The sequence below is a fragment of the Salvelinus namaycush genome, chromosome 42 (assembly GCF_016432855.1).
Source record: "Salvelinus namaycush isolate Seneca chromosome 42, SaNama_1.0, whole genome shotgun sequence".
In the NCBI taxonomy this organism is placed as follows: domain Eukaryota; kingdom Metazoa; phylum Chordata; class Actinopteri; order Salmoniformes; family Salmonidae; genus Salvelinus; species Salvelinus namaycush.
In genome coordinates this window covers 13,992,954-14,009,487 of record NC_052348.1, presented here as the reverse complement: position 1 = coordinate 14,009,487, position 16,534 = coordinate 13,992,954, and the positions used below count along the sequence as shown (strand labels likewise).

Below are 16,534 nucleotides of genomic sequence, written 5' to 3'. Positions count from 1 at the left end.
TAAATGCTGCATGGCCAATGCAGACGTCGGATTGACCATGCAGCACCCAGATGCACAATGCACTTCTCTCTCCAGAATGAGCTCTCTCCCGCCAATTTGTGCACATTCATTTTTCACAACTTCATTGTGTGAATTGTTTACGGTTGGTAGTTAGTGTATATCCCGTTTCATTACATATATCACCAGTAGTACATTTACCATCATTAATTCCTATAATTTCTAATATACAAAGTTTGTTTGGTTATGGTAATTTCTGTTAATGTTTCCAATATATTATTATTCCAGTCTTCCTGTTCTCATTGTCAGAGTTGACACATTGTTTGCAGAGCGCACAACCTATGCTACACTTGTGAGAAACACCTTTTGGTTTATTTCATTCCATTGAACAGTTTTGTCAATTCAATTTATTCATTGTCTTTTGTTTGGAGCGTTCCTGTCAATGTTGAGTAAGGACGCGCATCTGATTGTGCATAGAAGTATATACGCCTGCAAATGTAGGCATATAACTGTGCCCATTTGGGGATCTGATAGTATTTCTGATTGGCTTAATACACCACCCCTAAGGAGCTGTGGAGCTTCTCAAAGTAATGTTTTCTTCACCTCAAACAGCAAGCAAACAGTCTTTTTTTTGTTTTACATCTGTTGAGAATGACAAAAGTTCCTCAATGTATTTGAAAAATCTTTTTTACTTTTTGGTAACCACTCAGCGTGAAAGGGAAAAATGTCATGCTCTGATCCAGTGGAAACATCATAAAAATACCTGATTACTCCTTATCAGTGCTTGACTTGGACTTAAATAGGTTCCGGTACTCATTTTGGGTGCTGGTACTGTTTTATATTTAGGTGCAGGAGCTCCACAATACTTTTGACATAATATTTGCAAGCATTAGAACATTCTAGGTGCTGCTACTCAGCTCCGGTGAGCTCCTGCCCAAGTCAAGCACTGCATCTTATCCCGTGCGCAAATACCCTACAGCTGTGTCTGTCTCGAGTTCACTGGAAACGCTAAGGGCCCCAGAATATTTTATACAATGTTGCAAGTTCCCTAGCATTAGCTTCCAGCCAGACCAAGTTAATAGCTGATACAACGTTTCAAGTTCGTTGCAGACAGGCAATGCATAGCCAATGTGATTTACAGGATATTTCTTTATCATGATATTTTCTATCTGCAGGCTGCAATGAAGACATTATTATAAATTAAATGAAAGTCTTCCACATAAATGTGCATAGAATAACTATAACTGGCACACAGATCAGTAGAAAGGGTAAGATAAATTGGCATTCCACATGAGAAAGGTTGCAGACTCCTCGTGTAGCTTATTACCGGCAACTTCAGGAGAGTAATGGACGAATCTGCAAAATCCAGCAGGAGCAGGGGAGAATGGTTAAGGTTTTTTTCTACTGGTTATCTAGATCTCAGGCTCCCTCTTGAATAATTTGTGTGTTATTTAATCAAACAGTAAGCTTAAAGCATCAGACAAGCTCAATGCATATAGTTGATTTTATTGAAACACATAGGGTGTGTCTTTATATGGAAAAATGCACGTAAAAAAGTGTAGACCAATTGATTGGTCGAAAGAACAGATTACTTTTGGTCGACCAAGGTTTTTTGGGGCGGGGACTGCCCTAGTGTGAATGCCTTACCCTTTGCCCAACTGGATACAGAGATAATAATATAAATGGATGATGTGAATAAATTATGTAGTGTGCCATTTTGCTTTTTGATTGAACCCTGACGATGTGCCGTGTTGCTTTTTGATTGAACCCTGTGTGTGTGTGTGTGTGTGTGTGTGTGTGTACAGCTAGCTGCGTTGGCGTGTGGTTTCGTCATGAGGCTGTACGCGGGGATGGAGGATAAGGGCTTCCTCAGGCAGCTCCACCTAGTGGGCCTGGTGGCACAGTTCGAAAGCCTGCTAAGCACCTACAGTGAGTACTCTAGTAGGGTCAAAGGTCAACTGTCTTACACACTGAACTAAGGTCTGTTTTTGCATTTCCACCCCTAACAGTGGAGTTTAGGATTGAGGGAAGGTAAGCTCATCCGAGATCTGTGTCTAAGGGTAACTTTTACCTAAAGGATTACCCAATTTGAAAGGTCCTTCAAGACTAACAAAGAGTACAGGAAGTTGTATAACATGCTTTTATACAGTAACGCACAATTAATAAAAATGGTACCATTTGATAATTGTTTGTACCATTTGTCATAATTGTGCATTACCATGATAGAATGTGTAATGCAGTTTAAAACCATTATATTTCCATGATCCACATCTATACCATTGTATAAATTAGGCAATACCATGGTATTTTTTAGGTGCATGGCAGTACCATCATACTTCAAAGCTAAAACCATGGTACATTTCCATGATTCAGATCTATACCATGGTATAAATTATGCAATACCATGGTCATATTTAGGTACAATGGTAATTTCATGGTAGTACCATCATACTTCAAGGCTAAAACCATGGTACATTTCCGAGATTAAGACTGTACCATGGTATTAGTGAAAATACAATAGGATTACCATGGTTATGAATGAAAATACCGTAGTGGTAGCATGGTACATTTTTGTAAGGGATAGTTTGAAGGCATGTACTGCAGAAAGATTATCTGGTTACCATGGAGACGGCCTGATTCATTGACTAAAAGTCTCATCAAAGAGATAGAACTTCTACGATCAAGACAAGATTTTTTTTAAATGCCTCAGAAGATAATAAACCACTTTTCACGTAGTTACTTTCTTCTGAACTTGTTTATATTACTTTCTAGTACTTCAAGCTAGTTTACAGAGTATCTAGCTAACTAGCCAGCTAGCTTTGTAGCTATGAATTGTTAATCTTCCATTGTTTAGCTAAGTAGCTAGCTGGTTGATGTTTTCCTTTCGTAACCAGGGCAGATTTAAGCAACAATCACCTCCCTAACTGCTGTTTACATTGATATCCATACTGAATGAAGCAGTTATGGGACCTCATGGGCACCCTTAACTTTTCACTTAATTTAAGGGGGAACTCACCTTAAAATTATTTGTGAAACTGACTTAAAGTTAAGGAAACTTTTTAAGGGAAATGATAAGGGGAAAATTAACTTAAGGTGTTTTATGCAACTGGGCCCTATTGCCCGTTTTGTTGCCCAGTGTATTTCTCCTAGTATGACCAGAACAGATTGTCTACTTCAAGTGAACAGGAAGTAACCTCTAATTTACTAATTGGTGTTGCTGTTACAGGTGAGGAGATTGGCATGCTGGAGGACATGGAGGTGGGCATCTCAGACCTGCACCGGGTGGCCTTCAAGATCACCCAGGCCAAGACAGACGACCCCTGTGACCTGCAACCTGTAGTCATCGGCAGGCGGTGAGACTCTATTACTCAGCATCCTTTAACCAGTGGTTTTGTCATTACATGGGAGATTACATAGTGTGAAATAGTTTTTTTTTTTAGAGATCAGCTTGGGGACTTCATACATCATATCATACTGTAATACAGAGTAATACATTATTATTGATCCAACTTGGCAAATTGTTTTATCAGCTCTATCAGTTGTATAGCTTTTCCTATTCTCTCTTGGACAGATCTCCGTAAACATAACTGGTACCGTATAATCTGTTGGGAAGAAATGGGATGGGTGGGATAATGAGTAGCAGTAGTTCCTGTGTTTGGGTTTTTCGTCACTGGTTATTTGGACAAATCACAATTTCGCAGGTGTTAGCATCTTTCAAATTTAGAAAGGGGTGGCGCAGTAGTCGAAGGCACTGCATCGCAGTGCTAGCTGTGCCAACAGAGATTCTGGGTTCAAGCCCAGGCTCTGTCGCACCGGGAGGCCCATGGGGCGGCACACAATTGGCCCAGCCTCATCTGGGTTAGGGAGGGTTTGGCCGGCAGGGATATCCTTGTCTCATTGCGCACTAGTGACTCCTGTGGCGGGCCGGGCGAAGTGCACGCTGACCAGGTCGCCAGGTGTACGGTGTTTCCTCCGACACATTGGTGCGGCTGGCTTCCGGGTTGGATGTGCGCTGTGTTAAGAAGCAGTGCGGCTTGGTTGGGTTGTGTTTCGGAGGACGCATGGCTCTCGACCTTCGCCTCTCCCGGGAGTTGCAGCGATGAGACAAGTCTGTAACTACTACCAATTGGATACCACAAAATTGGGGAGGAAAATTTAAAAAAATTAAATATGGCCTGTAACCTGCAAATAGAGAGGGTAGAGCTCCTCGTTCTGGTTCCGCTCCTCGTTCTAGCATCTCTTCTTTTAACACGTATGGACCCAGAACTTAATCGAGCAACTGACCGATTACATGAGACTATAGTTCTGGGTTAACCGAGATTAAGCTTTTCCTATTTCACCAATTCTACCTACTGATTGAGGGGGTGTAGATTGTAGTCTACTTATTCCGGAAGCAGTAGACATACTGCAGTGAATTTGGGAGGTAACCAGGGTTGAAAAGTCCTTAAAAACATTTATTTTCCATCTGACAATAATGAATAGGTTAGCTTCCACATGACTTACAGTGAGACATTTCCAGTTATCCAGGCTAATCTACTTCAAGTCGATTGTAATAATAAAACACCTGTATTTGATTGGTCGTGACTCGTATCATTATTTGAAAATATTCCACTTAAGCCTGACTGTGTTTGTTTAAACAACTGATCCTGTATCTCAGTAACGGGAGTTGCAACACATTTCTCTCAATGCTGACGTGTGCTGTTAACCAGTAAACCTGTCAGATGGGTGATACATAGTCATATAATACTATCAGACCAAGCTAATCAGTGCCATGTCAAGGCCCAGTGAAAGTTGTGTGGACATTGCGTCATCCTACTTACTGTAACTTGAGACTCCACCAAGCCTCTGTTCAGGCTTGTGCTCAGATTTGAAGCGTTAAAAGTGCTTCATAGTTGATATGTGATGCTTTGATGTCCACGCATATCAAATCTCTGTTTACACTTTCTCTTTCACGCTTCGCTCCTCCCTCCCTGCCTCTCTCCTTCCTTCCTAACTTCCTTCATACCTCCAACTCTCTCTCTCTTTCCCGTCCTCCCATTCTCCCTTTCTCTCCCTCCCGCCTAACTCCCTCCAGCGACCATTATACTGTAGAAGTGCCATTACCGCGGCTGGTCTTCCAGACGTTACCCCATGAGATCAAAGAGGGCAAGGCGTTGCAGGTTTACCCGGTGCTCTTCAACGTGGGAATCAATGAACAGCAGACAATAGCAGACAGGTACCGGAACACTTTGCTCTTTTACCGGCGAATCATATCTTCCACTTTAGTTCCAAATGTTCACTTATTCTCCCATTGACATCAGTTCATGATTAAGTGCCATTTTGACTGAAGTAGAAGTTCAGTCAACCAGCCTTTACTGATCCCTTAGTTTCTTCGGTTACACACTATGGGAGAAAAAACATTTGTTTTGGATGAGATGATGTTGTCTATAGAGTCATTTCCCATCATGCTCCCAAGGTCATTGTCACCCAGTGTAATGTTATCGCCTTTGGAGCATCGAATAGGATTGTTTCTATCCAGCCAGTAAACCTGGTTTGAGACAGGATATCGTGGCCTAAGGCTCACATTCAGAAAGAAACAGTGTTAGTGGTCATTTATTGCAATCAGTTCAAGACTGCCAGACCTACGTCACTTCTGGAATGCACACGATCAGTCTCACTGACCCGTAACTTGTACTTTCATTGTGGAGGGGTCTATGGATCTGTCTCCATCCACTAGGACATTCCTCACACGTGATATCTCACACTTGGGTGAATGATGCGCCATGCCATAGAGATCCGGCATTTACAAAATCACACTGATTGCCATAACAGGGGGTGCTATAGTAATCAACTGACATTCCAAACTGAACAAGCATGTCTCCTGTTCCGTCATAAAATGTGATTCATATATACAGCCTCTCATCAAATCAAATCAAAGTTTATTTGTCACGTGCGCCGAATACAACAGGTGTAGACCTTTTGACCAACAAGGTCCTATAAGCTCCGCCCATTGGTTTTTCTGCTAATTAGACTTTTTTCCCCCAACTTTGAACAAGCATATCTCCCATAACGACCTATATCACTTCGGTACTTAAAATGAAATGATGTAATAATTGTCACTAACTGACATAAGAAGGAGCGCTCTGTCATTCGTGGGGGGACAACATGTTTACTGTAGACTTGTTCTCTCTTTCTCCCTGTACAGATTAACTTGTCCTTTCAGGTTCTCTTTCTCCCTGTACAGATTAACTTGTCCTTTCAGGTTCTCATTCTCCCTGTACAGATTAACTTGTCCTTTCAGGTTCTCATTCTCCCTGTACAGATTAATTTGTCCTTTCAGGTGCTCTTTCTCCCTGTACAGATTAATTTGTCCTTTCAGGTGCTCTTTCTCCCTGTACAGATTAACTTGTCCTTTCAGGTTCTCTTTCTCCCTGTACAGATTAACTTGTCCTTTCAGGTTCTCTTTCTCCCTGTACAGATTAACTTGTCCTTTCAGGTGCTCATTCTCCCTGTACATATTAACTTGTCCTTTCAGGTTCTCTTTCTCCCTGTACAGGTTAACTTGTCCTTTCAGGTTCTCTTTCTCCCTGTACAGATTAACTTGTCCTTTCAGGTTCTCTTTCTCCCTGTACAGATTAACTTGTCCTTTCAGGTTCTCTTTCTCCCTGTACAGATTAACTTGTCCTTTCAGGTTCTCTTTCTCCCTGTTCAGATTAACTTGTCCTTTCAGGTTCTCTTTCTCCCTGTTCAGATTAACTTGTCCTTTCAGGTTCTCTTTCTCCCTGTACAGATTAACTTGCCCTTTCATGTTCTCATTTTCCCTGTACAGATTAACTTGTCCTTTCATGTTCTCATTCTCCCTGTACAGATTCGGAGACATCTCTTTGCAAGAGAGGATAAACCAGAGGAACTTTGAGATTTTAGACAGTTATTACAAATCACTAAGCGATAAGGTGCCATCAGAATGTAAGTGCATCAACTGCCACTTCAACATCAAAACATCAGAAGTATATAAATGTCATCAATCATCATGCAATAGTATCCATCTTGCTTTTTTATAGAACACATTTTGGCTTACACTGAGTGTACAAAACATTAAGAAGATCTTCCTAATATTGAATTGCGCTCCCCGCCTTTTGTCCTCAGAACAGCTTCAATTGGTCGGGCATGGACTCAACAAGGTGTCGAAAGCGTTCCTCAGGGATGCTGGCCCATGTTGACTCTAATGCTTCCCACAGTTGTGTCAAGTTGGCTGGATGTCCTTTGGGTGGTGGACCATTCTTGATACAGACAGGAAACTGTTGAAACCTTCCTGTTGTTGACACAAACCGGTGTGCCTGGCACCTACTACCATGCCCCGTTCAAAGGCACTTTAATATTTTGTCTTGCCCATTCACCCTCTGAATGGCACATATACACAATCCATGTCTCAATTATCTCAAGGCTTAGACATCCTTCTTTAACCTGTCTCCTCCCCTTCATCTACACTGATTTAACAAGTGACATCAATAAGGGATCATTGCTTTCACCTGGATTCACCTGCTCAGTCTATGTCATGGAAAGAGCATAATGTTTTGTACACTCAGTGTAGTTTCATTACAGACATAAGATACAATGTGTCTTTATTTTACAGTTCAACACACACACACACCAGTATTTCCATTTCCCGTCTACCATCGATTCAGCTCCTGTAAAATACACCCATGTGGGTCAGATTTGCAGACAGATACACGACCACAGAGATCTACGTTTGTGATGATGTTATTGTTGTTGTTCCACACAACAGCTCCTTTCATCCATCTGTCAGTAGTTTCCACAGATGTCCTCATTCTTGTTGTCAGTGTACCGTATTTTTATCTTATCAATACCTGCATCCTGCCTGTCGCATGAATACACACACACACACACACACACACACACACACACACACACACACACACACACACACACACACACACACACACACACACAACTCCTTCCTGTTACAGCTCGAGCAGCCAAATGAACCAACCAAAGCCAACTCGCGTTTCGTTTCCTTTCACAGGTCTGCCATGTTTTCAAACCCAGACGGACCTGAAAGATTTACTTGGAACCCTGGGCCAGAATGTAGTGACGAAGAAGAGAAAGAATGTGGAGATACTGTGGCTCGCTGGAACGGTGAGGATAGCATAAGATGCATAAAAAGTGGATCCATTCTTACACGTCTGGCTTGACGTCATTCATGCAAACTTGTCAGCCTGTTAATGTCCCTACTTATGGAGGTTGATACATTGGTGCCCTGAGGAGAAGTTTTGAACTTGTGAATGCAATGCACCTGCTACAATGAAGACTTCATAAACATATTCGACATCTGGCAGAAGACCATGCAAGGCTCCAAATAATCCTGATCATTTAGGGGAAATCTCCCAGAGAATGGGCATCCGATTACCTAATCACATAGGTAGGCATAGAGCAGCAATGGAAGCTACACGTGACCGATTTATATCATAAACTGTATCCAGCCAAACCAATCTGGAACCCCACACACACACATGACTAATAACACTATTGATAAAGGAGTAAAGGTTGAACACACACATGATTAATAACACTTGGTAAAGGAGTAAAGGTTGAACACACACATGATTAATAACACTATTGATAAAGGAGTAAAGGTTGAACACACACATGACTAATAACACTATTGATAAAGGAGTAAAGGTTGAACACACACATGATTAATAACACTATTGATAAAGGAGTAAAGGTTGAACACACACATGATTAATAACACTATTGATAAAGGAGTAAAGGTTGAACACACACATGATTAATAACACTATTGATAAAGGAGTAAAGGTTGAACACACACATGATTAATAACACTATTGATAAAGGAGTAAAGGTTGAACACACACATGATTAATAACACTATTGATAAAGGAGTAAAGGTTGAACACACACATGATTAATAACACTATTGATAAAGGAGTAAAGGTTGAACACACACATGATTAATAACACTATTGATAAAGGAGTAAAGGTTGAACACACACATGATTAATAACACTATTGATAAAGGAGTAAAGGTTGAACACACACATGACTAATAACACTATTGATAAAGGAGTAAAGGTTGAACACACACATGATTAATAACACTAATGATAAAGGAGTAAAGGTTGAACACACACATGATTAATAACACTATTGATAAAGGAGTAAAGGTTGAACACACACATGATTAATAACACTATTGATAAAGGAGTAAAGGTTGAACACACACATGATTAATAACACTATTGATAAAGGAGTAAAGGTTGAACACACACATGATTAATAACACTTGGTAAAGGAGTAAAGGTTGAACACACACATGACTAATAACACTATTGATAAAGGAGTAAAGGTTGAACACACACATGATTAATAACACTATTGATAAAGGAGTAAAGGTTGAACACACACATGATTAATAACACTATTGATAAAGGAGTAAAGGTTGAACACACACATGATTAATAACACTATTGATAAAGGAGTAAAGGTTGAACACACACATTCCTTTCCAGCTAATGATTCCTCTGGTATTTGGCTAATTATTCCTCTGGTATTTGGCTAATGATACCTCTGGTATTTGGCTAATGATTCCTCTGGTATTTGGCTAATGATTCCTCTGGTATTTGGCTAATGATTCCTCTGGTATTTGGCTAATGATTCCTCTGGTATTTGGCTAATGATTCCTCTGGTATTTGGCTAATGATTCCTCTGGTATTTGGCTAATGATAGGGACTTCAGACAGTCTTTGGAAAATGAAAGCAGATCTGTTCTGGTTGTAACTATGAGCTTCCTTCTCTTTCCCTCCCTGGTCTCTGGAATTAGCTGTGTCTGAAAAGGAATGTAGTCTGGGAAACATCATATAAGCAGCTGCATAGAAAGTAGTGCACTTTCACTTTTGAAGTGCAAATTATTTTCAGAAGAACAAAAACATGTTTTCATTGAATACTTTTCTTCCCAATTCTACCTCACAGTCAGAGTAGTTTTCATTGAATTCCCGATGGAGTTTCCAGGGTACTTTTCTTCCCAATTCTACCTCACAGTCAGAGTAGTTTCCAGTTATGCATTATGTTTAAAATAGTTTGTTTTTGTTTACGTTATTGAGGTGTTTTTCTCTGCGTCTCCCTTGGTCCAGATCTGCCGACGGCTGAACGGGATCAGGTTCACCAGCTGTAAAAGTGCCAAAGACAGGACGTCGATGTCTGTAACCCTAGAGCAGTGTGCCCTGCTGAGAGACGAGCACCAGCTCAACAAGGATTACTTCATACGAGCCCTGGACTGCATGCGGAGGTGAGAGAGAGAAGCTCAACTTTGGGGGAGAGGTCTTAAAAGTTATTTCCTGATTTTATAGTAGGGCTCCTCGCGTTCTATCTCCTCGCGTTTTCTCTCCTTGCCTCATTCTCAAAAGGAAGGAATGGGGTGGGAAGTGAACATTGAAGGGGGAAATCTGAGGACTGGAACCTCCAATCTGCTTCACCACTGCTTGCATCACTTCCCTCTAATGTTTTGAGGTGGTCGTGGTGGTGAGTGAATGGGAGGAGGTCTACCTAAGGAATGGACTTTTGAGATTTCCCTTTATGTCTCTGGGCCCTGAAGTTAATTGGGTAACCTGGTCAGGAAAACTCCTGGTCCTAATTATAATAAATTAGGACCAGGAGTAAATTTCCTGACTAAGTAACCGACCTCACTGGGGAAAAACTCCAGGCTCTATGTATGCCAATATTCCCTCATTGTGAAAAGTAACTAATGTCTGAAAGGACAGGGAAAGTGGCAAACATCCTGCTGGTCGATCTGTGGATGCCAACTGGCTAATGGAGCTCAGTGGCATGCGCAAACACACAGCAGCACGTCTATCACACTGTTCACTGGCACCACCCATTTCACCACCCCTAGTTGGTATCAGAAGCCCCGCCCTGATAGCCTGCCTCATCCCATCTGACTTGGTCAAAGTTCACATCAGAGCCACGTCGTAGCTTGGCATGGGCCCTGCTTGAATACTTTAGAAATGTGTCATTCCCTCCCTTCCTTCTCTCAAATATCACTGATCTGATGTGACTGGGTGGGTGAAAGCTACAGTGCTGTATCTAAAGGAACCCATGTTGTCACCTATCCAATGTTGTGAGATCAGTGATAACCTAATATAGCATTTCTACAGCATTTGAACAGGGCCTATAGTGCATCATGATGGCACATTCCCATAATCACCCTCTCTGTCTGTCCTCATGATGTCAGAAGCCCTCAACCATGTGACCTGAGGTTACCCAGAGATGAGAGCGTACAATTTTGTCAACAGAGAATTTGGCAGAAGAACACATGATCACCACAACTTCCTTTTTTACATTTATTTATTTAATTATACCCCCTTTTCTCCCCAATTTTGTGGTATCCAATTGGTAGTTAGTCTTGTCCCATCGTTGCAACTCTCGTACGGACTCAGGAGAGGCGAAGGTCGAGAGCTGTGCGTCCTCCGAAACACAACCCAGCGAAGCTACACTGCTTCTTGACGCAATGCCCACTTAACCCGGAAGCCAGCCACACCAATGTGTTGGAGGAAACACCCTACACCTGGCGACTGTGTCGGCGTGCACTGCGCACGGCCCGCCACAGGAGTCGCTAGTGCGCGATGGGACAAAAACATCCCTGCCGGCCAAACCCTCCCCTCACCCGGACGACGCTGGGCCAATTGTGCGCCGCCCCATGGGTCTCCCGGTCGTGGCCGGCTGCGACAGAGCCTGGACTTGAACCAGGATCTCTAGTGGCACAGCCTTCGACCACTGCGCCACTGGGGAGGCCCACCACAACTATCTTAACAGTCAATTGTATTTGGCTAGTGAAGACATCAAAACTATGAAATAACACATATGGAATCATGTAGTAACCTTGATGATAGCTTTGCACACTCTTGGCATTCTCTCAACCAGCTTCACCTGGAATGTTTTTCCAACAGTCTTAAAGGAGAGGTGGACCGCAGAGTGAAGGAAAAGCAGCCAACAAATGCTCAGCAAAAGTGCGAACTCCTTCGACTGTTGGAAAAACATTCCAGGTGAAGCTGGTTGAGAGAATGCCAAGAGTGTGCGAAACTGTCATCAAGGCAAAGGTTGGCTACTTTGAAGAATCTCAAATATAAAATATATTTTGATTTGTTTAACACTTTTTTGGTTACTACATGATTCCATATGTGTTATTTGATAGTTTTGATGTCTTCACTAGCCAAATAGAATTGACTGTTAAGACAGTATACAATAGTAAAAATAAAAACCCTTGAATGAGCAGGTGTGTCCAAACTTTGACTGGTACTGTGTCTTAACAGTCAGTTGTATTTGACTAGTTAGCGGTTTTGTCATAAATAATGAAAGTAAACATTCGGTATGTGGTAAAGACAAAGTGGTTGCTTGTACTATACACAAAACACATCCCAAAAGAACTTGGAATAGACTTTATAGACATGTTTTATTCATACAAGCTATTCTTTCCCAGATTTGATGGGCAACTTGACGAGAGTTTGTGGGTGCTTGAGTATCTAAGGAATCTTTGTTTAATCTGTGCACCAATTGTAACATTTCAGCACTTTGCCCTCGAATGGATTGAATGAAATTCAACCTCAAACAAAGAGTGATTATCAGAGCTTGAGAATGGATATGTGTTCCAGTGTCAAGATGGTTCAGACAGAGTGACACTGGAAGATAGCTGTAGGCTTGACCCGTCTATGCAAAGTTGAACCGGTAACTATCAATCTTCAGTAAATACGTTTAAGTACTGAGCAGCTGTAAATATCAAATCAAATTTGATTTGTCACATGCACCGAATTTAACGGGTGTAGACTTTACCGTGAAATGCTGACTTACAAGCCCTTAACCAACAGTTCAGTTCAAGAAATAGAGATAATTAAGTATGATGGATCTTTCTTTCGACATAGTTTTGTCAGAATAGCCTGTATACTGTGCACCACATAAGGGTAAACGGTCAGTTGAATGTGGCTAGTTAGTGATATTCCCATGAGTAAAAAAGTGTGGATCAAATATCTGGGGAAGTCAAATGCCAGTCTTTTGCTTTCAGAAATGCTATCACACCCACTGTCTGCAACTGCATACACTGTGTGTTCACACGTCTAAGGGGGATACCTAGTCAGTTGTCCAACTGAATGTATTCAACTGAAATGTGTCTTTCACATTTAACCCAACCACTCTGAATCAGAGAGGTGCGGGGGGCTGCCATCCACGTCTTCGGCACCCGGGGAACAGTGGGTTAACTGCCTTGCTCAGGGGCAGAACGACAAAGGTAACAGGAGCAACAAAGATACAGCTCAGATGATCACTTAAGCAGAGTCTGAGAGAACTAAGTCATTTCTAAAACACTGTTGGATAAAACTGGTTTATGTTTGGAGATAAAGGAGTGCTTTGATAATATCGAGGGTCGTTATGAGGCTTGTAGAACCGGTTATGGTGAGACAGTGTTGTGGCTTTGGAGCGGTCCAAGAATAAACCGGCTCTACAACAAGCCTACGGCTATAAAATGTCATCATTAGAGACTGTGCCTACTAATAATCGAAAACTTCAGAGTTAATCCAAATAACTTCACAGATCTTCATTGTAAAGGGTTTAAACACTGTTTCCCATGCTTTTTCAATGACCCATAAACAATTAATGAACATGCACCTGTGGAACGGACGTTAAGACACTAACAGCTTATAGACGGTAGGCAATTAAGGTCACAGTTATGAAAACTTAGGACACTAAAGAGGCCGTTCTACTGACTCTGAAAAACACCAAAAGAAAGATGCCCAGGGTCCCTGCTCATCTGCGTGAACGTGCCTTAGGCATGCTGCAAGGAGGCATGAGGACTGCAGATGTGGCCAGGGCAATACATTGCAATGTCTGTACAGTGAGACGCCTAAGACAGCGCTACAGGGAGACAGGACGGACAGCTGATCGTCCTCGCAGTGGCAGACCACGTGTAACAACACCTGCACAGGATCGGTACATCCGAACATCACACCTGCGGAACAGGTACAGGATGGCAACAACAACTGCCCGAGTTACACCAGGAACGTACAATCCCTCCATCAGTGCTCAGACTGTCCGCAATAGGCTGAGAGAGGCTGGACTGAGGGCTTGTAGGCCTGTTGTAAGGCAGGTCCTCACCAGACATCACCGGCATCAACATTGCCTACGGGCACAAACCCACTATCGCTGGACCAGACAGGACTGGCAAAAAGTGCTCTTCACTGACGAGTCGCGGTTTTGTCTCACCAAAGGTGATGGTCGGATTCGCGTTTATCGTCGAAGGAATGAGCGTTACACCGAGGCCTGTACTCTGGAGCGGGGTCAATTTGGAGGTGGAGGGTCCGTCATGGTCTGGGGCAGTGTGTCACAGCATCATCGGACTGAGCTTGTTGTCATTGCAGGCGATCTCAACATCCTCCTCCCTCATGTGGTACTCTTCCTGCAGGCTCATCCTGACATGACCCTCCAGCATGACAATGCCACCAGCCATACCTCTCGTTCTGTGCGTGATTTCCTGCAAGACAGGCCATGGACAGCGAAGAGCCCGGATCTCAATCCTATTGAGCATGTCTGGGACCTATTAGATCGGAGGGTGAGGGCTAGGGCCATTCCCCCCAGAAATGTCCGGGAACTTGCAGGTGCCTTGGTGGAAGTGGGGTAACATCTCACAGCAAGAACTGGCAAATCTGGTGTAGTCCATGAGGAGGAGATGCACTGCAGAATTTAATGCAGCTGGTGGCCACACCAGATACTGACTGTTACTTTTGATTTTGACCCCCCCCCCCCCCCCCCCTTTGTTCAGGGACACATTATTCATTTCTGTTAGTCACATGTCTGTGGAACTGTGGAACTTGTTCAGTTTTTGTTCAGTTTATGTCCCAGTTGTTGAATCTTGTTATGTTCATACAAATATTTACACATGTTAAGTTTGCTGAAAATAAATGCAGTTGACAGTGAGAGGACGTTTCTTTTTTTGCTGAGTTTATAAATTCTATTATAATCCACCTTTTACATAGGATGCAAAATGCAGCAGTGACTCTTGAAACCTCGATAAGTTGCGACAACCAGTGTTTACTAGTAGCTAGTTAACCAGTAGCAATCCCGAGTTGACATGCTCCTCTGTGTTGGAGAAATTCTCTTGACGCATCCGTCCGTGCCTGCGTCTGTGCACTGGCCTTTTAACTATCCCAAAGCCTAGGACCAAGAGGCAGCCTTTAGTTCCTATGCTCCCAGCCTTTAGAATAGCCTGCCAGAAAACCCGAGGGGGGGCGAAACTGTGGACATATTCAAAAGAGATTTTAAAACACACCTCTTTAATTCTGCTTTTCCTTAGTGCTTTTTAGTCTTTCCGTTTTACTGTTATTCTCTAGTGTTTTATACTCTTATGTTTGTTGTGTAGTAAATATTTCCCTTTTTATTTTCATAGTTTTTTATTTATGTTTTAACACTGGGCATTGCATTCATGTCTGAAATGTGCTATATAAATCAAGCTTGATTTGATTTGCTGGTGGTATGTGGCCCCTAGGGGCCTCTACTTAACTAACCCACTGGTTCTTTCTGAATATTCTGCTCTTTTCTCTGACTGACAGTGTACTGCCTAACAGTCTCTGTGGCTTAGAACAAAAATTGGGGTTGAAGGGAATAGACGGCAAGCTATTTTGATATTGGTTGATGACCCCTACAGCTTTTGCCTCCATCACACATCAAGGTTAAGTGTAAGTGGTAAATTAATTAAATCCATGGACTGCTTCCGCATAGAACATTTTTGTTGACATAAGAAGGATGGCTCTGTGGAAGCTCCATTAGTTATGAATGGGCCTTGTTTCATCTTGGTATGATTATAGTAATTGAAGTACCGTCTTACTTTGGCACCGTAGCTTAACCAGCTAGTTCCATACTTCAAGTTCTGAACATTATGCACTGTTTGCTTTGTGTCAGATCAGTTGTCTCCTCCTTATAACTTTGTGATCTTTGTGCTTTGCGAGCACAATTGGCCCAGCGTCGTCCGGGTTTGGCCGGGGTCGGCCGTCATTGTAAATAAGAATTTGTTCTTAACTGACTTGCCTAGTTAAATAAAAAAATCTTGTGATGGTCTTATCGTTCGTAAGGAAAGAATACTCTCCCATCATTCTATATAACTTTTTGGAACAGGACATTTGACTTCCTTACATGAGAGCTGAATTAATTATATGTTGTGTGGCAACCAAACCTTTGTATTGACGACAGGCTTCTAGATTGACAGTTTAATCGAGACCATGTAAACCATTTACAAAGAAAGTTTAAAGAACCTGGATCTTGAAAGAAAGATATTGGGGGGTAAAAAATGTAGAATCTAGTCTCAAAACCAATCAACATGTTTAAAAAAAAAAAAAAACATTTTTAACCTTTATTTAACTAGGCAAGTCAGTTAAGAACAAATTCTTATTTACAATGACGGCCTACCCTGGCCAAACCCGGACAACACTGGGCCAATTGTGCCCCGCTTTATGGGACTCCCAATCACGGTCAGATGTGGTCTA

At 42.1% G+C, this 16,534-nt stretch overlaps 1 protein-coding gene across 5 annotated transcripts in view; it reads left to right on the top strand.

Annotated features, from left to right (window-relative positions):
• The window catches only part of LOC120034790 (type II inositol 3,4-bisphosphate 4-phosphatase-like), a 144,817-nt gene that overhangs the window by 116,036 nt on the left and 12,247 nt on the right, over positions 1 to 16,534 (top strand). For 4 of the 5 annotated variants that reach the window (XM_038981409.1, XM_038981410.1, XM_038981407.1 and 1 more), the window contains 6 exons: positions 1,803 to 1,926; positions 3,224 to 3,350; positions 5,072 to 5,212; positions 6,845 to 6,942; positions 8,021 to 8,133; positions 10,148 to 10,302. In XM_038981409.1, the coding sequence (XP_038837337.1) occupies positions 1,803 to 1,926; positions 3,224 to 3,350; positions 5,072 to 5,212; positions 6,845 to 6,942; positions 8,021 to 8,133; positions 10,148 to 10,302 (758 nt within the window). Of the gene's footprint in view, positions 1 to 1,802; positions 1,927 to 3,223; positions 3,351 to 5,071; positions 5,213 to 6,844; positions 6,943 to 8,020; positions 8,134 to 10,147; positions 10,303 to 16,534 lie in introns of those variants that run through there. The other variant, XM_038981411.1, reaches the window with a different exon arrangement.